At 42.3% G+C, this 18,326-nt stretch overlaps 1 protein-coding gene across 1 annotated transcript in view; it reads right to left on the reverse strand.

Moving 5' to 3' along the window:
* Positions 1-18,326, reverse strand: part of DNAH5 (dynein axonemal heavy chain 5) — a 254,698-nt gene that overhangs the window by 62,599 nt on the left and 173,773 nt on the right. Inside the window, exons 61-64 of the mRNA XM_085890337.1 lie at positions 13,420-13,623; positions 7,310-7,489; positions 5,031-5,168; positions 2,656-2,787 (exon numbers count right to left, since the gene is read on the reverse strand). Coding sequence (XP_085746463.1) covers positions 2,656-2,787; positions 5,031-5,168; positions 7,310-7,489; positions 13,420-13,623 — 654 coding nt within the window. The remainder of the gene's footprint in view (positions 1-2,655; positions 2,788-5,030; positions 5,169-7,309; positions 7,490-13,419; positions 13,624-18,326) is intronic.

Genomic DNA, 18,326 nt, shown 5'->3' on the forward strand with positions numbered 1-18,326 from the left:
GTATCACCTTGACATCAGGAGAGAAATCAAACAAATTATTAAGGTTCGGTGAAAACAAGTTATGTTTAAATCTTAGTTCCTGCTATAGCTTAGAGATCCTGTAACCATGACTGTTTCAGAAGTTGCTTTGAAATAAAAAAAGAGGTAAACATTTAATGGTTGGCATTTCAAATGTAGGAATTTTAACCACAAAATGTTCTTTAAGAAAAAGAATCACTCTTTTAGCGTCTTAAGATGTATAGGGCTGCCGAGGCAGTTTTCTATTAGCTAAAGGCCCGGTCACACCTTGACGTTTTAGCCATTGATGGCAACGTATTAAAATGTATCTAAAACGCTGGCTTACGTTGAACTTTTGATGTTTTTTTTTAAAGATTCGGACGTATTCATAGCGACTTGGTCTTATGTATAACGCATTGGTAACGGACACAGAACGTTTCGTTGTGTTATAGATAACTTATACCAACGAATGCTGAACCTGTTGTCAGCCTACACAACCGATGCCCAACGATAGTCTAACTTAGGCATAGCGCGTTGCACGCATCGCCGACGATGTCGTGACGTAGCCTATTAAAAGGCTGACGCACAACGATTCGAATCATAACTGCCGCAGAAATGGAAGTGTCAACATCGCGGTCACACCTTGGCGATCTTGCCAGCGTATGCCGACCTAAGAAAAATGTGTCTAAAACGTTGGGGCACGTCAAATACGGTATGAGTAAGTTTGGTATACGTGAGTAGAATGCTAAAGTACGCTATCATACGTCGTAGTAAGTAGAGTACGTCAAGAAATTTTAAACATGTTCAAAATTTTACGACATACTCGGCGTATGACACACGTTCCGCATGCGATGGGGATAAGTTTTACACACGATATGCGGACGCTTACACACGTCCACAAAGGCTACTTATAAGCTACTCATAAGTCGAAACACGTCGCGGTAATGTCTTTTTTACGCGAAACTTATTTCGAACTTATGTTTGACGTGCTTTGAACCAATTCTTTACGTAGTCCCAACACACATCGACGTATATAGACGTATTCCAATGACGTCTTCCGGTCGACAAAAAAAAATAAACGAACGTGTTTCTAACTTACAACTGCCATATAAAGACGTGTTCCCAGCGGTTTTGGGAATTGGTATATAAAAATGCTGCTCATAAAAGGGGAACCCAACAGTGTTTTCGAGTCCTTTTTGAGTCGATGTCCATGTCAGCAGTAACAGTATCAGTATTAGTATTAGTATTAGTAGTAGTTTGTTCATGTTGGCAGTAGTAGGTGAGTGTGAGGGGGAGGGTGTGGGTTATGATGGATCGTCCTTGCGTTTAACGATTTAACGATTTAAATGATAAACTCAACGATTTAAATGGCTGCATCTCCACTATTGAAAGTAGACGCTTGCGCTCAACAATTGGATTTTTTTTACACTCAACGACTTTTAAACGGTACCACTCAGCTATTTTCATTGTTTACAATGAACGATTTAAATTGCTGTCACTCGCCTTTGTTTTTTGACGCTGGTGCTCGGAAATTTTAATCGTTTCTATTGAACGTGCTAAATCGCTCAAACCCCACTATTGAAAGTAGACGCTTGCGCTCAACAAATCGATTTTTTTACACTCAACGACTTTTAAACGGTACCACTCAACTATTTTCATTATTTACAATGAACGATTTAAATTGCTGTCATTCGCCTTTGTTTTTTGACGCTGGGGTTTGGAAATTTGAAGCGTTTCTTCTGAACATGTTAAAACGCTCAAACTCGACTATTTTAAATAGATGCTGCCGATGGACAATTGGAATCATAGCCAAGCTAGACATCGAAGTGTGAACATCCTCGTCATGCCGAAGAAAAGTTTGAAGAATGCTGCAAATAAGTGTCCTGGCGGTGGCCGTGGACGCTGACGCAAGGACGATCCATTATACCGACGTCTTTCAGCCTATGAGTAACTTAAAAGTAACGTCTGTCGACGTGTGGCAACGATCGCATAACGTGCCAACAACACGTTAATCATAGGTTAGAAATAAGTTTCGGGTACGCTAAACATTACCTCGGCGTGTCTCAACTTATGATTAACTTACAAGTAGCATGTGTTGATGTCTGTCAACGATCGCAGACCGTGCATACAACTTGTGGCCAGCGTTGCAGAACGTGTGAGTCATACGCCGGCATACGTCGTGAAATTTCAAGCATGAAAAAATTTGAGGACAACCAAAAAGTACAACGTTTAAAGCCAACGTACAACGACGTATGGCAGTGTTTTTCAGCGTGCTCTCATTGTTATCAAAACTTACCCATAACGTATTCAATGTGTGCCAGCGTTTTAGAAAAAAAATTCAAAAATCGGCATACGTTGGCTAAAACGTCAAGGTGTGACCGGGCCTTAAGGGACACAATGCTGGACAGGTCACCACTCTGATGCAGGATACTCAAAAGTAAGCTGGTACACATTTTTCTGACCTCAGAAGGATGACAGGCTGAGTCAACCCACCTGATGTTGGTTGACAGCATGACAGGGGCTCAAACTTAGGACCTTATGATCTTAAGCCTGCCATCTTAACCTTTAAGCCAACACCAGCCTTTCAAAATGTTAAAGAGTAGTTGATAAATTAAATTAGCCAAGAGTAACCTAAAAAATATTTCCCCCCTCACCGACAAGTTGCTTTGTCTGATGGGAAAACTCTTTCAGCTGCTGTGTCCAGCGTTCCTTTTCTTTGGCTAGGCCCGTGATGAGCTCTGAAGCCGTTTGCATTTTGCGTCGGCAGCGTGAAGCATCATCCATGAGATTCTTCAGAGTTGTTCAGGAGGGACAAAGACAATGAATGGGATATAGTGGACTTGATTAACCATCAGGTTTCAAAAACAAAGGTTAGTGACTCACTCTATAATCGATCACAGAAGGAATTATTTTTTCATGAAGCTGAGTCTCCAAGCAAGCCAACTGCAGTGTATCCTGAAAAGTTTCCTCTTACTTCAGAACAATGATTTAATGGAGTAGTTTTCGCTAAAGTATATTTATTTATTTTCTGGACTGCTGTTGTTTGTAGATATTGGGTACATTGTTTTAAGCACTTATTTTACCATTTGCTAACACTTCGGGACCATTTTCATATCATACAAGGTAGGAAGACCGAGCTTTTCTATTCTACTGACCAAGCTTGAGGCCGGCTGCCTCAAGCTTGGTCAGCGGAATACAAAATGACTGGCGAGGTGTTGGAACAGCTTTGAAGCATTTGTTCAAAGCACCTCTCATGCAAGGTGACGTCAGACGGTACATAGGCCGAGTCAAAAACCCTGAATTTTGATGTTTCTTATTTTCTTGCTATTGATGCCTTAACGTGGAAATGCATGGCCAGAATTGAACCTTCAGAATGCTGGCATGATTACAGCCCCCTCTCTCCATCTTTGGAGAGATCTTTCTCTTGTGTCAGCATCTGAGTGCTTTATTGCATCATTTCTAGGAGTACAGCTATGCAAGTATTGTTCTCCATAGATCAGGGTACCAGCAAACAATGGCCATTAAAGTGGACCTCATTAAAAAGTCCATCTTAATGTCTACCAAGCACAAATCCAGGAAATTCCTTTTTGGCATTTTCTAATCCTCAGGATTTACAATTTTAAACCACATTAAAGATCAAGTAAAATTGGGGAAGAAAGGTGCTGTTAGAAATTGGTCTGAATTTGTGTGCATCATGTTAGGAATAATCGTTACTGTCAGACCCTGCTATTCGCGCGGGATACATTGCTTGAAAATGCTACGAATGTTGAATCGGTGCATGTCGGGGACTTGTTTTAATGGGAAAAGGGGGGATAGGTCCTCAGCGGTTTGTGATTCATAAGGGAAAAATCAAAAATCTCGTGAAAAACTGCGAAAACACGAAAAAAAATCCCCGCAAAACCGCCAAAGAAACGCAAATATGTCCATCAAAAATGCAAAAATAAAAAAAACCTGCGAATACGCCCGCAAAAAAAAAATATATAAAAAACTGCAAAAAAACTGTGAATACCCAAAGCACGGGGCCGCGAACGTAGAAGCAGGTTGCATTTTATCAACTGCGAATATGCGGGGTCCACGAATAGCATAATCCACAGAAAACGGGGTCCAACAGTATTTGTATTTGCTGTAGGTTTTCGTTCTTTTTCAAATAGATAGGCTTCGGAAAATGCCCGAGATGGAATAATCGGCTGCATGGATCATTGACTATTACACAGATTTTGGGGGTTGAGGATAGGGCTGAAAGGGATGCTAATGGAACCATTTCCCCAAAAAATTGAGGGGGGAACAACTCAATTACTTTACAAAAACGTGAGGGATGGGTGAAACAAAAGCACCACAAGCTACAATCACAGATCCATTCCTTATGCCAGCATAAGCAAGAACCGGTAAATGGAACAACCAGCTCAATGTTATCTAAGATGCATCATTCTGCTTGTAAAGCACCTGGCTGAGAGTTTGGAGATAGATCCCCCCTATCCTACCCCAATGAAGATCAAACCCAAACTATTGGACTTCAGAGAGAAGAATGCTACCTCTGAATTATCGTGCCGAGCCATTGGTTTAAGTAAGACTTTCCAATCAAAACTAGTTTGCTCAGGCTGTCTTCTTGATTAAAACAGAGCACAATTTACAAATCCATTTACCTCGGGTTAGTGAAAACAGTCAACTAAATTGCGAAAATAAGCCATTTTGTCATACCTATCACACCTGAGAGCATGTTATTGCTTTTTCATTTCTATTATCTTCATTTTCAACAAGGAATTATGCAAGTTAAACTGTTTAGCATTCTAAGTTGAGCACAAAGCTCATGATGTTAGTTCATTTCCCATAGACTGTGATTTATCCATTGTCATCTGATATCCTTGTCCTGTATGTCATGATATATATATATATATATATATATATATATATATATATATATATATATATATATATATATATATATATGTACAAGCTCATAGATGAGCCTTAGTTACTGGAAACAAACAACAAAAACAAACGAACAAGTGCAACGTTTCCACCACACAGATTACCTGCTTGCGCTGTAATGCACTGGAGTAGTGTTCTTTTACTGTGTTCAGCTCTACTTGCTTGTTGTTGAGCTCTGCTTGAGCAACTACCGAATCACCCATGGCCAACTGCAACCGAGCTTCTTGCACTGCCAGGTCAGTCTACAAATGAAAACATGAACTTCCATCAAACAGGTTAACCCTAAAATGTCCAACCGGGATCATTTTAAGCTCGCCTGTTCGAAGAACAGAGAGCTATAGCGATACCCCCGGCGTGAGTGTGAGCGTGAGCGTCAGCGTGAAAATGTTAAAGTTTTTGGTGCAAGTTATTTCCTTTCTAATGTTTTTATCTACCGCACTATTTTTTACTGATTACAATATACAAATACATATATTGCTTGGAAATTATTTGGATCAGACTTCACTGCAATGCTTTATAAAAAATATTATTAAACTAGTCTTTTAAAAACGATAAATGTATAAACAAGCGAACATTGGGTGGCTTTGACACCAGGGTCATTCCATGTCAAATCATCAAAGAATCTGCCGTCATCTCTCAGATTTTTGTAAAACTTTGGGAACCAATTGGGACCCATGAAAAACGGCAATAACTCAAATATTTTTGCTAACAGCCTCTTAATTAGTGAGATACAGACTAACGAACTTTGGACTAATTAGCACGACGTCGCGAATTCAAATGGCCATATCTCTAAAAGTATAACACCGAGAGAGCTGGTTTTGGTGTCATTTTAAAGGTATTTTCATGCCCTATGAATTTTTCTGGGCAACATTTTCCCACCTCCAACCACAAAAAAGTTATCACAAAATATAAACTTCAATCCCCAAAAAATGTATCCGTCAAATTTCCTCAAATTCATCCCAGAGGTACCTTATGATGTCAAGAAGCTTCCACATAAATTTTGTAATGGGCACTCCAATAGTTTCTGAGATATGAGCAATAATGTACATGTACGTATGGCATATAGGTTCGAAAATCAGCATTTGTAATGTATTATACAATCATTCTAAGCTAGCCATGACAGGGAACACAGGGAACGACCATCAATTGCTTTGAAGTATCATATACTTTCATTTTCAACTGGGCCTGAGGGGAAGAAACAAGTGCTGCTGTTGCTGCATTGAAGAGGAAATTGAAAGCCTAAGTCAGGTTAGTGAACACTGTGTACTTGAACTAACTTATTGATTGTATAATACATTACAAATGCTGATTTTCGAACCTATATGCCATACGTACATGTACATTATTGCTCATATCTCAGAAACTATTGGAGTGCGCATCACAAAATTTATGTGGAAGCTTCTTGACATCATAAGGTACCTCTGGGATGAATTTGAGGAAATTTGACGGACACATTTTTTGGGGATTCACGATTGAAGTTTATATTTTGTGATAACTTTTTTGTGGTTGGAGGTAGGAAAATGTTGCCCAGAAAAATTCATAGGGCATGAAAATACCTTTAAAATGACACCAAAACCAGCTCTCTAGGTGTTATACTTTTAGAGATATGGCCATTTGAATTCGCGACATCGTGCTAATTAGTCCAAAGTTCGTTAGTCTGTATCTCACTAATTAAGAGGCTGTTAGCAAAAGTATTTGAGTTATTGCCGTTTTTCATGGGTCCCAATTGGTTCCCAAAGTTTTACAAAAATCTGAGAGATGACGGCAGATTCTTTGATGATTTGACATGGAATGACCCACCAACTCTGGTTGTTTCTCCTCATAATGTCTTCAATGATACGAATACCATTTTTTCTTACGTGTACATTGTTCTTCCATTTTGGTTTTGCAGAGAGACGTACAAATACATCATGGAGTTTTTCATGTATTCATATGCAGTATCTCGCTGCTGGTTGCATAATTTCCAAGAGTATGGCTGTGCCACTGATGTCGTGTCCCTTGTAGGTTAGAGTATGAATTTGGAATTTGGTTAGGGTGCCAGCACAATTTAGTTGCCAGTCAGTGTCATTCATGAAGAGTAGCCAAGTTATTAAGTTGCCTACCGAACCTGAAGAATTAAAAAAATTCCTGCTTAAATCGGATCCAGTCGAATGTTACATCATGGCCAGCTGGTTCGTGAAAGACTTGGGTGAAATTTTACTCTCAGCTGATCCCACAGGAAAGTGGGATTAATTGGAGGCCCTTATATAGTGGAAAGGGATTAGATCCCAAATATGACGAGCATACAAGTTTGAAATGCAACATTAAATATCTGTGAACTAACTGGGGTTCTTTATATCCTACGCTCACATAAAACATGAAATGGAATTCAGGTATTTCTCACCTTGAGTGGCAAGACCTCCTTGTTGATACTAAAATAGGTAGCCATTGCTTTGGTCCAGGAGCAAAGACCTGCAACATTGCCGCAAACCTTGTGAGCAGTCTCGATGTTGTAGTCATGCATTGCAAAGTACGGCTGCAACAGGTCCACCACTTCCTCGGTTATGGTATCTTTCGGAAATTGCTGCAATGGAAGTATATTGGGAAAAGGGAAACACGTTGTGCAAGTATTTTACATGATTTTAAATCATAGATTCCATTCCACAATGCAATGATGCCAGCTCAAACACGAATATCATATTCGATTCCATGATCAACAATTTCTGGACCTACATTATCCCATCACAGTTCCTAACACGAGTATTCCTCCTAAATGGTTGTGCAGAAATTCATCAAACCTGGTAGTTTTGATCACTACATGCCAAGAAGATGCGATAGCAGTATCATTTTGGCTCCATCCCCTGGGGCTTGTCAGGTCAGGTTAGATCTGTGACCTGCTACAGGTACCATGTAAACCTGTACTAACCTGTTTCATGGTCGGGTTGTCGGCGACTAAACCGTCTCCCCCACCAGGTTTTCTGGTGAGGAGGGTGTTTGGATATGGACACCCAGCAGGATTAAAAACAAAACCCGTCAAAGGGCAGAGGAGCTCCTTGTGAGCCAACGGCCATCCATATCTAGTGCCCAAATGTGTCTGCGGACGTCCTCCTGCAGTTGGGTTACTTTTTTATTAGGAGGTTGGTGGCAGGATTTGCACTCCGGCCACCGTAAAACCCTTCATTCCGCAAAACACAAAAACGCAAAAAAAAATCTGAAAACCCACTCCGTGGGAGTACCTCCTGTGCAGCTTCCCTTCGCAGGGCAGCTCACTGGATGACAGGATTGGGGCAAAGCCTTCGGGACCCCCAATCTTTGACGATAGGAGGAAAACCACGGGGTAACATCCCTGGGTCAGATTGCGGGAGAGTGTGTCGGAGTGGTGCTGAGGTGTCGTCCACCAGACGGCAGTCTCCATGGGTTAACCTGAGGCGGTCCCTTCGGGTGGGTGTCTGGAATGTCCTATCCCTAAGAGAGGATGATCACCTGTCTCTGTTTTCATCTGAGCTCAAGCGTTTGGAAATCGGGATTGCAGCTCTCTCTGAGGTTCGGAGACCGGATTGCGGCGAGATAATGGTGGGTGGTTACACCTACTATTGGTCTGGTCGCTCTGATGGTTACCATACCCAAGGAGTTGATGTAGCTGTGTCCAATAAGCTGACCCCAATGATAATTGAGGTAACACCGGTCAACAAGCGTATTATGAGATTAAGGATTCGTCACTCCTTAGGTGTCATTTCCCTGGTCTCTGTTTATGCTCCGACTGAGGCGAGTGATCTCACCGTGAAGGATGCACTCTACGCCACGCTCGAGTCTGTGGTTGATCAGTGCCCCAGACGAAATACACTTCTAGTCTTGGGGGATTTCAATGCATCGACTGGAACTGATAGGGATGGTTATGAGGTGTGTGTTGGTCCCCATGGGTCAGGAACTGTGAACCAGAATAGCACTAAGTTCCTTGACTTTGCAGGAAGTCATGGACTTAGGATGGCTGGTTCATGGTTTCAGCGCGCACAAACTCATCGCTGGACTTGGTATTCCAAAGCTGGCGGTGTGGCAAAGGAGATTGACCATGTCCTCATTTACGGTCGTTGGAGGATGATCCAGAACTGCAGGGTCTACCGGAGTGCTCAGTTCCTCAATACTGACCACAGGCTTGTTGTAGCAACTCTAAAGCTGCACCTTAAATCCTGGAGAATGGTACCATCCCAGCCGAGGCTGGATGTTGGCAAGCTCAGGGATGAGAGAGTAGCTGAGGAGTTTGCGAACAGGCTGAGTCGACACTTGGGGGGGCTGGGTGCTTTGGGGGGTCCTGAAGAGTTGTGGAGTGCCTTCAAGACCACCGTCCTTGATGTTGCCAGTGGATGTCTTGGAACTCACCGCAGGGCAAAGAAGAATTTTGTCTCTCAAGGGACACTGGATACCATTGACCAGAGTCGCAGGGCCAGGCTGAATGGCAGAGCTGAGATGTTCAGGGAGCTGAGGCGTAAAACTGTACGTGCACTGAGGGTGGACAAGGAGGCCTATGTGCGAGGAATCTTTGAGGGGGTAGAGCATCACCTGTGGACAGGTGATTCTCGTCCCGCTTACAGGGGAAGTCGCGCATTGCGTTCATCCAAGCCCATCCCTCGGAGCACTGGAGTTAGAGCAGAGAGTGGTAGGCTCTTAACAGAGGAGTCTGAAGTGAAGGCCCGCTGGGCCGGTTACTTTGAGCGGTTGTACCAGGCTGATCCCCCAGCTGTCGAGTTGGACGTCAAGGGTGTTACAATCCCTGTTGCTGACCCTCGAATCAACTGTGGTCCACCTTCGCTTGTGGAAACACGGGCTGCGGTGAACCAGTTGAAGCGGGGCAAAGCTCCAGGGATCTGTGGCATCCATGCTGAACTTCTCAAGGCTGGTGGAAATGCTGCACTCGTGTCGTTGCATGCAGTTTTGTGCTCTGCCTGGAACACAGGCATCATCCCAACTGATTGGAAAAGGGGCCTTGTTGTTCCTTTCTGGAAAGGGAAGGGTGATCGCCAAGACTGCAACAACTACCGAGGGGTGACGCTGCTCTCAGTGCCGGGCAAGGTCTTTGCTCGGATAATTCTTGATAAGGTTCGCCACCATCTGTTTGAGCACCAGCGTCCAGAGCAGTCAGGCTTTACACCAAAGAGGTCAACGATTGACCGTATCCTTGCTCTTCGTGTCCTCACCGAACGCAGACGAGAGTTTCGGCAGGGGCTGCTTGCAGCCTATGTTGATCTCTGTAAAGTGTTCGATTCAGTGAATCGGGATGCCCTCTGGAGGATTCTTGGTCTTCGTGGGGTTCCACCAAAACTGATCGATTTGATGTCTGAACTCTACTCTGGTACTGAGAGTGCTGTGAAGTGTGGTGGTACAATCTCTGACTTATTTCCAGTTGTTACTGGAGTTTGTCAGGGGTGTGTACTGGCCCCCACACTTTTCAGCACTTGTATGGACTGGATTTTAGGGAGGATGTCGGAGAGATCAAGCTGCAGTGCATCGTTTGAGAATGTCAAGATCTCAGACCTTGATTTTGCAGATGATGCAGTCATCTTTGCGGAGACTTTAGATATCCTTTTGGGGGCCCTCGCGGTGCTGAATGACGAGTCGGAGCCGCTGGCATTACGGGTTTCTTGGGTCAAAACTAAGATCCAGACTTTCGGTGACATCTTGGATGCTGCTGTCCTGTCTGTGTCTGTTTGTGGTGAGGATCTTGAGGTCGTGGAGAGATTCACTTACCTTGGCAGTGATATTCATGTCTCTGCTGGCTGTGAGTCAGAGGTCAATAGACGTCTGGGTCGGGCCTGGGGAGTCATGGATTCACTGGATCATGGGGTGTGGTGCTACCGGTCCCTGTGCGGGAGGACGAAAGTCCGAGTCTTCAGGTCCTTGGTACTTCCAGTCTTGCTCTATGGATGCGAGACTTGGACTCTGACCAAAGATCTGAGATGGAGACTTAATTCCTTTGGTACCAGGTCTCTTCGGAGAATCCTTGGCTATCGCTGGTCGGATTTTGTGTCCAACGAGCGGTTGCTGAGAGAGACTCGGATGAGATTTGTTACCTGCATAGTCTGTGAGCGTCAGTTGCCGCTGTATGGACATGTGGATCGTTTTCCTGACGCTGATCCTGCTCACCAGATTCTCTCAGCAAGGGAGTCTCATGAGTGGAGGAGGCCAGTGGGCCAACCACGTGCCTCGTGGTTGCAGCAGGTTGACCATCATCTCAAGGAGATGGGGATGCGCCTGGCGTCTGCCTGGGGGATGGCCAGACGGAGGCCCCTGGAGTACCAGCAGAAAGTGGATGCAGCAACGCGCTGTTCTAGCACATGCTCCCATACCTGACCTGACCTGACCCCTGGGGCAGGGTCCAGAGGTCAAATCCCGAAAACTGCATTCACGGACATATTTTAAAATATTTTTAATGAAACTTTGTTCCGTATTTTTCAGCATATAAGTCGATGTGAAGTATAAGTCGAAGCTTGATCAATGATGGTAGTTCGCAAAACTATTAGTCAGAACAATTGAGATGTTAACACTTTGAATCTTCAGCTCCTTGGATTGTCGGCTCCCCACCCTGGGCTCATTGGAGAAAAATCTGGCTGCTCGGGAACATGGAGGTTTGAATAGTCGCCGGTAAACTGGTCACTAGGGTTCAAAGGGTTAATTCCTCCCTGACACTCACAACACATTCATTACAAATTACAGTACTTCAAGCGTCATGAATATTGAGCTCGTTTGTGCATATTATTTGAATTACTTTGCGGGATGACCTTTCGGATAAATTAGGAATGTAAATAGTTTTTCAACATGTTTGTTATCATAGAGAGGTACAGTGCTTAAAACGAGCTTCAGAATAGGCACTGGCTCGTAGCGTGTTACATTTTGTTGCAGCTCCCTATTCCTTAATAAATAAAAAATAAAATGAAAACCTGACACTCATTGTAATACAAGCACATTTCAATCCATGAAAAAGCTTAATCACTGAGCATTGTGTTTCAAATGAACAATTATACAATTTATTTCAGAAAATATCACAATTTGCAGTTTCTTTTTCATTTATGCAATTCAATGTGTTGTTACGTTTGTGCAGGGGGGGGGTTAGATATCACTATAGAGCAGATAGGAATGTATAGAGTAGCATGGTCCATGTGCGAGTAGATGGTGCATGGAAGAGGTAGTTAAGGATTATGGTTGAGGAAATCGTGTGTAAATCCTCAATGTAAACCTCTACCAGGGGCACCAGGAGACATGGCAAAAGACAGAGGTGGAGTTATAGACCCCTCCCAAAAGGGCAGAGATATAAACGCCTCCAAAAGGGGGGAAGCGATGGATTTCCTGGGAAGGGCAGAGCGTTGCCCAGGGAAAGGAAAGGGAAGAGCCAAATCAGCAGTTGGGGCTCTGAGGCGAGGACGACGGGAGGAAAAAGTTAGTTGGTGAGAGAGTTGGTCCGATTAGAAGGCGGAGAAGTCTGAGAACGCGGCTGGGAGTTTCTGGTGTGTGCGAGGCTGAGGAAAAAGAGTTTTAAGGAGGTCGTCCTGCCTTCCTGCTTCTGCCGGCCTCTGCCTGCCTGTGGCTCTCTTCGCCCTGTGCCCCATTTCGTTGACCTGTCCGTGTGATTCGTCTCCTCATCGTCCCGGTTATCTTCTGCTCGTCCTGCTCCTCGTCCCTCCTCATCACCTGCTCGTCCCCGCTGCTCCGGAGCTGAGTCCCCCGGTTTTGTCCCCTTCCCGTCTCTGACTGAGTCTGGAGTGTGGCGCCTTGTTGCTTTCGACTTATTTTACCTCATTGTACAAAAATTATTTATTATCGATTTTGTGTCCCCTTTTCTTCCCTATCCCAACTCGCCGTCGTCTCTTCCATCACCATTAAATCATCCCTGGTTCTTTTGATTATTGTGGTTCAGGAAATAAACCCATTGGACTTAAAAGCTGTCAGGTTTTTGTGTCTCTCCTCATGACCCGCACGCGCATTTTCTGCTTTTATTCGGAATATCATCTGAGGGAGTAAACCGCAGGTTCGGCTCATCCGTCCGGCGTTGGTGTTAACTGACCCGGACATGACAGTATTAAACTATTAAACCATAAATAAGTCGATTCTGAGTACAAGTCGAGGCCCAGACTTCCAGGGAAAAGGCATCAACTTATATGCCGAAAAATACGGGAATATGCAATCAACATTGGGGATGCATGAATGAATTTGACCCCAAATCCCAAAGTCCCCACCCCTGGTTCATGCCCCAGGGGTGGGGACTTAGGGTGACAGGAGTCAAAACAGAATTTTGTTTTTTTAAACTCAAAATCTCATATTGGGTCATTCCTGGTGGAACTTTTCATCTTCTTTCAACTTTGCTTAAGGTGGGAAGTGTGGGGATTTGTGATGGCATGCCATTGACTACATCCGAGTTATTATTATAAAACTGAGAAAAGTTAAACATGGATTTGCAAGTATATGATCGGAATTTCCAGGATTCCTGTGTTGTACAGTATTTTATCTTATAGCCTGCACAGATACCTGCAGAGAACCCAAGAAACTTCCTGCAGTCATGAGCTTGAGGGACTCTTGCCAGGAAGGAATGATACAAGCCCTTCTCATGTCAAGAAGTGGTGGATCAAGAGGCCACTGGAAAAGCAGGAGTACACAGTCCATGATGTGCATGATGAGATGGGGTGGCCGACTGAGGCATCGTACAGTTGAAATGTCCGTTGGGCGAATTGTCTGCCAGAAATAAGGATGTCGACAAGGCAGAAAACATTTTTTGTTGGCTCTGTTCTTTACTCTTTCCATAATGTGTAATTTTACCTTTATTGATGTTTACAGCATGAAGATAGGATTGGCAGAATAGCTTAGAGGTATGCACACTCAATTTGGAGCTGTCTAGCACCTGGGTTTTCATCTCGAGCAAATTATAAAAGATCATCCTCGTGGTTAACATTTAGGATGACGCATCAATGTGTCCACCATCCATCAGATGGATGTTCAATCAAACGACCCATCTGCCAGCGCTTTTTGGTGGATATTAAAGATCCTATGGTGGCTTTTTTGAAAAAGGAGGTGGGTTAAGGCACCTTGCCTGACCAGATTCCAAATTCCTGCTCCAAACTACAGGGGGACTACATCAGAAGCACCTCTGCAGTCTGAACAGCTCTCAGCAATGATGCAAACCAGCAGCCACATGAGGGAAATGTATGACTGAGTATTAATTACATCAGAATGTATTATTGTGCAATTTACAAAAAACAACAACTGCATTTTCAGAAACGGAAAACAAAAAATAATGGCAATGTCTTGGGCGCTGACCTGGTGGTGACTGGATAAGATGACCAGGGAACCACTGGTAGGTGTGGATGACCCACAAAATATGTAATGGAGAATAAAGTAAATACCGTATTTTCTGGTGTATTAACGACACTTTTTTAACAAGCAGAAAAAAAGTTAAAAGACAGGGGTGTGGTTAATACACAGGTATAGAAAAAAAATAATTCTTAAAAACAATAAATTTTTCAATGCTGTATTTCAATTATATTCCAGTTATCATACATGTACCAGTAGATCTATATTCCACATATCGAGGAACTTTTAGAGCTTTCATAATCATGTCAATGTATAAGAACAAGCGATCTCAGTTGCACGTTTTAACCCATTGCGTCATGCACGATAACCCCGACATGGAGGGCCGCCATTGCTATGCTTGCACCCTGGATACAGGGACGTTACCAATTGGGCCCTCTCGGCTAAGCATGTACGTCTCCACATAATGGTTGATCGGAAGGTAGGCCCCGATTCCAAATCGCGGGAGGCCAAATCACGTTCCTGTTAATTCTGATTGATTGACAAACAGGAATGAGGAATGATTGATGGGAATACTCACCTGCTCTCTCATCAAAAGAAGAATTATTGACAATAGCTGGAGTCTAATTACAGGGTTTAGTAACAGCCCGGGTTTAGTCGATTTGGTGTGAGCTGATTGGCTATTCCCTCCATTCACAGGTGAGAGATGCGGGTAGGTCTATATTATTTATATATTAACTGCTTTTGACGTTTGCACGTGGTACATGCTTGGGAGCCTCATTGGTATGCATTTCTGTCTGTGCTGTCGCTGATGATTTGCCAATAAGCAAAGAAACCGGTCCGGCAGCTGAGCGGGTGTGTAGCATTGGGATTCTCATGTGTGTACTATTTGTGAATGTCTTTGTAGCTGTGGAGGAACTCTGGGAAGGGTTTGAAACAGCAAAGCACTTACGTTGGGTAGGCCTTCTTAGTTGCTTTATGCAGCTTCGTCGGCAAGAAGAGCATAGGGGTCAATATATATATATATATATATATATATATATATATATATATATATATATATATATATATATACATATATACATATATACATATATACATACATATATACATATATATATATACATATATACATATATATACATATATACATATATACATATATATATACATATATACATATATATATACATATATACATATATATATACATATATACATATATATATACATATATACATATATACATATATATATATATACATATATATATATATATATACATATATATATATATATATATATATATATATATATATATATATATATATATATACATATATATATATATATATATATATATATATACATATATATATATATATATATACATATATATATATATATATATATATATATATATATATATATATATATATATATATATATATATATATATATATATATATATATATATATATATACATACATATATATATATATATATATATATATATATATATATATATATATATATACATACATATATATATATATATATATATATATATATATATATATATATATAGATATATATATATATATATATGTATACATATATATATACATACATATATATATACATACATATATATATACATATATATATACATACATATATATATACATACATATATATATACATATATATATATATATATTTTTTTTTTGAGGTAAAAAAACAAGGATGCGGTTAATACACAGTCACGGTTAACGCTCTGGAAAACATGGTCCCTATTCTGGGGTGGGGACATGCCTGATTTTATTTTTTTAACGTCATGAACAAATTTTAAGCCTTGTGTTGGCTTAATGGCTTGGTTGGTGGGCTTGGGATCCCAAGGTTCTGAGTTCAGATCCTGCTTTCCCATCGAATTAATACCAGGTGGGGTTGACTCAGCCTGCCATGCTTCTGAGGTTGGCAAATGAGTACCAGCTTGCTGAGATGATTGAGCCATTTGAGTATCCTGTGTCAGAGTGGTGACCCATTCAGGGTTGTGCCCAATAGCCCAGGAGACTGCTTTGGCAGCACAATGCTCTACACAGAGTATGGTCCTGATGGATGGATGGAACAAACTTTGGTACATCATGGGTGATGAAAGTTGTGGTCAAGTTTCATCAAAATTGTGTGTGAAGTTTCAGAGAAGAAAGCAAACACATCCATCTAAGGGACAGCACACATTGATGAATCACCCTGCTTGTTAAACACTGGGGTGAAAGTTTATAGCTGAGTCAGGATTCAAACCCAGGCTGGATAGCTTAGAGGTGAGTGTGCATACCTGTCGGCCATCCTGCCAGCCGAAGGTACAATCTCCCAATGTTTATTTGCTGTCTTATAAGTATGTGTAAGTTTCTTTGAAAATAAGTATGTATAAGTTATATAATAGCATTTTTGGGGAGAAGTGGAAAAAAACCCAGTTTTGTACCACTTCCAAAGGATTACATAAAAGTAGGACCACTGGACCTTCAGCTTATGTGGGCCCTGGCCTCATGTAACCCAAATTTGGTGGCATTCTGACTGATGGGTCTGGAGAAGGAGATTTTCGAAGGAATTTGCGTGACTTTGCGCCATTTTGACACACTTCCGGTCACTTGATCGGCATGACCTCCACAATTTAACATCAGGTCCCTGTCAGGTGCAGAACCTTGCTGCCAAATTTCAACTGGATCGGCCTTGCAGTTTGGCCAGAGAAGTCAAAATATGAGACGGACTGACGGTGCACAATGACAATACCTTATCTGGAATTCCAATTCCAGAAAAGCTAAAAATGAGAAGGGGTGAAAGAAAAAGGAAACGTATTGGAGAATAACACAATATTAAGCAATTAAGGAAAATTCATGGACATAAAAAATACTTTTGTGGATGTACTTGGGGAGCTTTGATGACATTTCATTTTGAGTCAAGTAAATCACGGGTGTGACCAAGTCAATGAAAAGACAATGACGGACATTGCCTTTGTACCACATGCCAAGTTGGAATTCAGAAAGCCCAGAAATGGTTCTTCATTAGCTAATACAGAACTTTCAAAATTACATAATCCACCCCAGAATGCATGGTGCGCATACGCAGAAACCCCAGGAAACTGCCGTGTTTGGGGCGAAAGAAAGTACATCATGTGTCTGGGATAAAATTGTTCCATAAAATGGCTCACAAAGCTCTAAAAGAAGTCGAAAATACTTGGAAAGGTACCCGAGAGAAATGGCAGTGCCTCTGCACAATGAAAGACTTGGAGAAGGTTCTCAGCTCGCTCTCATGGGCAGCTGCTCATAGTACAATCTCCTGACCATGCACAAAGCCCGAGTGGATGGGCGTGTGCTGCACAAACCCCTGGCAGACCACTACCAGTGAATGGACTGCGTGTCTGGATTATGTGGTTCTGAACACCAATGGAAAGGAAATATCTGGGGGTTGTGATTGTACAGGGTAAGTGTAAAATGATGATATTTTATGTCGTCCATGGGCCCAGGCATATATCGGTACCATCTGAGGAAACCAAACTTTAGGGCTACTAAGTTATTGGTAGGGACTATATGATTATTTCAATATGTGATAACCGTTCCAGAAGAGCAGCTTGGTGTATGTATTTTGCATTTTTACCATTTTACCATTCTGAGATATTGACGTTTTGGGGGAAAATCAAAAAAAACACCAAGGACCACTGGGAGGAAGTGGCAGAGCTGAAGTCCATGCAGGAGGAAGCAGACACCCGAATGCTTCTGCATGCTCTGCATGCAGCAGAGGCTGGGTACAAGGCTGTGGTGATCACTGCCGAAGATACAGATGTCCTCGTGCTGTGTCTTGCCTTCAATAAGGACATCCCATGCCCCGTGTATCAGAAGTGCGGTACACAAACCCGCACACGGTTCCTCGACATTGACAAGCTTGCTCGATCGATGGGAGACAGTGTCTGTGATTCCCTGGTTGGACTGCACGTGTTCTCCGGTTGTGATACAGTCAGTGCCTTTGCAGGCCGGGAAAGATGGGCGCCTTGAAGCAAATGAAGTCGGATAAGACCTACCAAGAGGTCTTCAGTCAGCTCGGTCATTCATGGGAAGTATCCACCGAGCTCTTT

The sequence above is a fragment of the Eptatretus burgeri genome, chromosome 7, assembly GCF_056783735.1.
Source record: "Eptatretus burgeri isolate ZD-2024b chromosome 7, Ebu_testis_v1, whole genome shotgun sequence".
In the NCBI taxonomy this organism is placed as follows: Eukaryota; Metazoa; Chordata; class Myxini; order Myxiniformes; family Myxinidae; genus Eptatretus; species Eptatretus burgeri.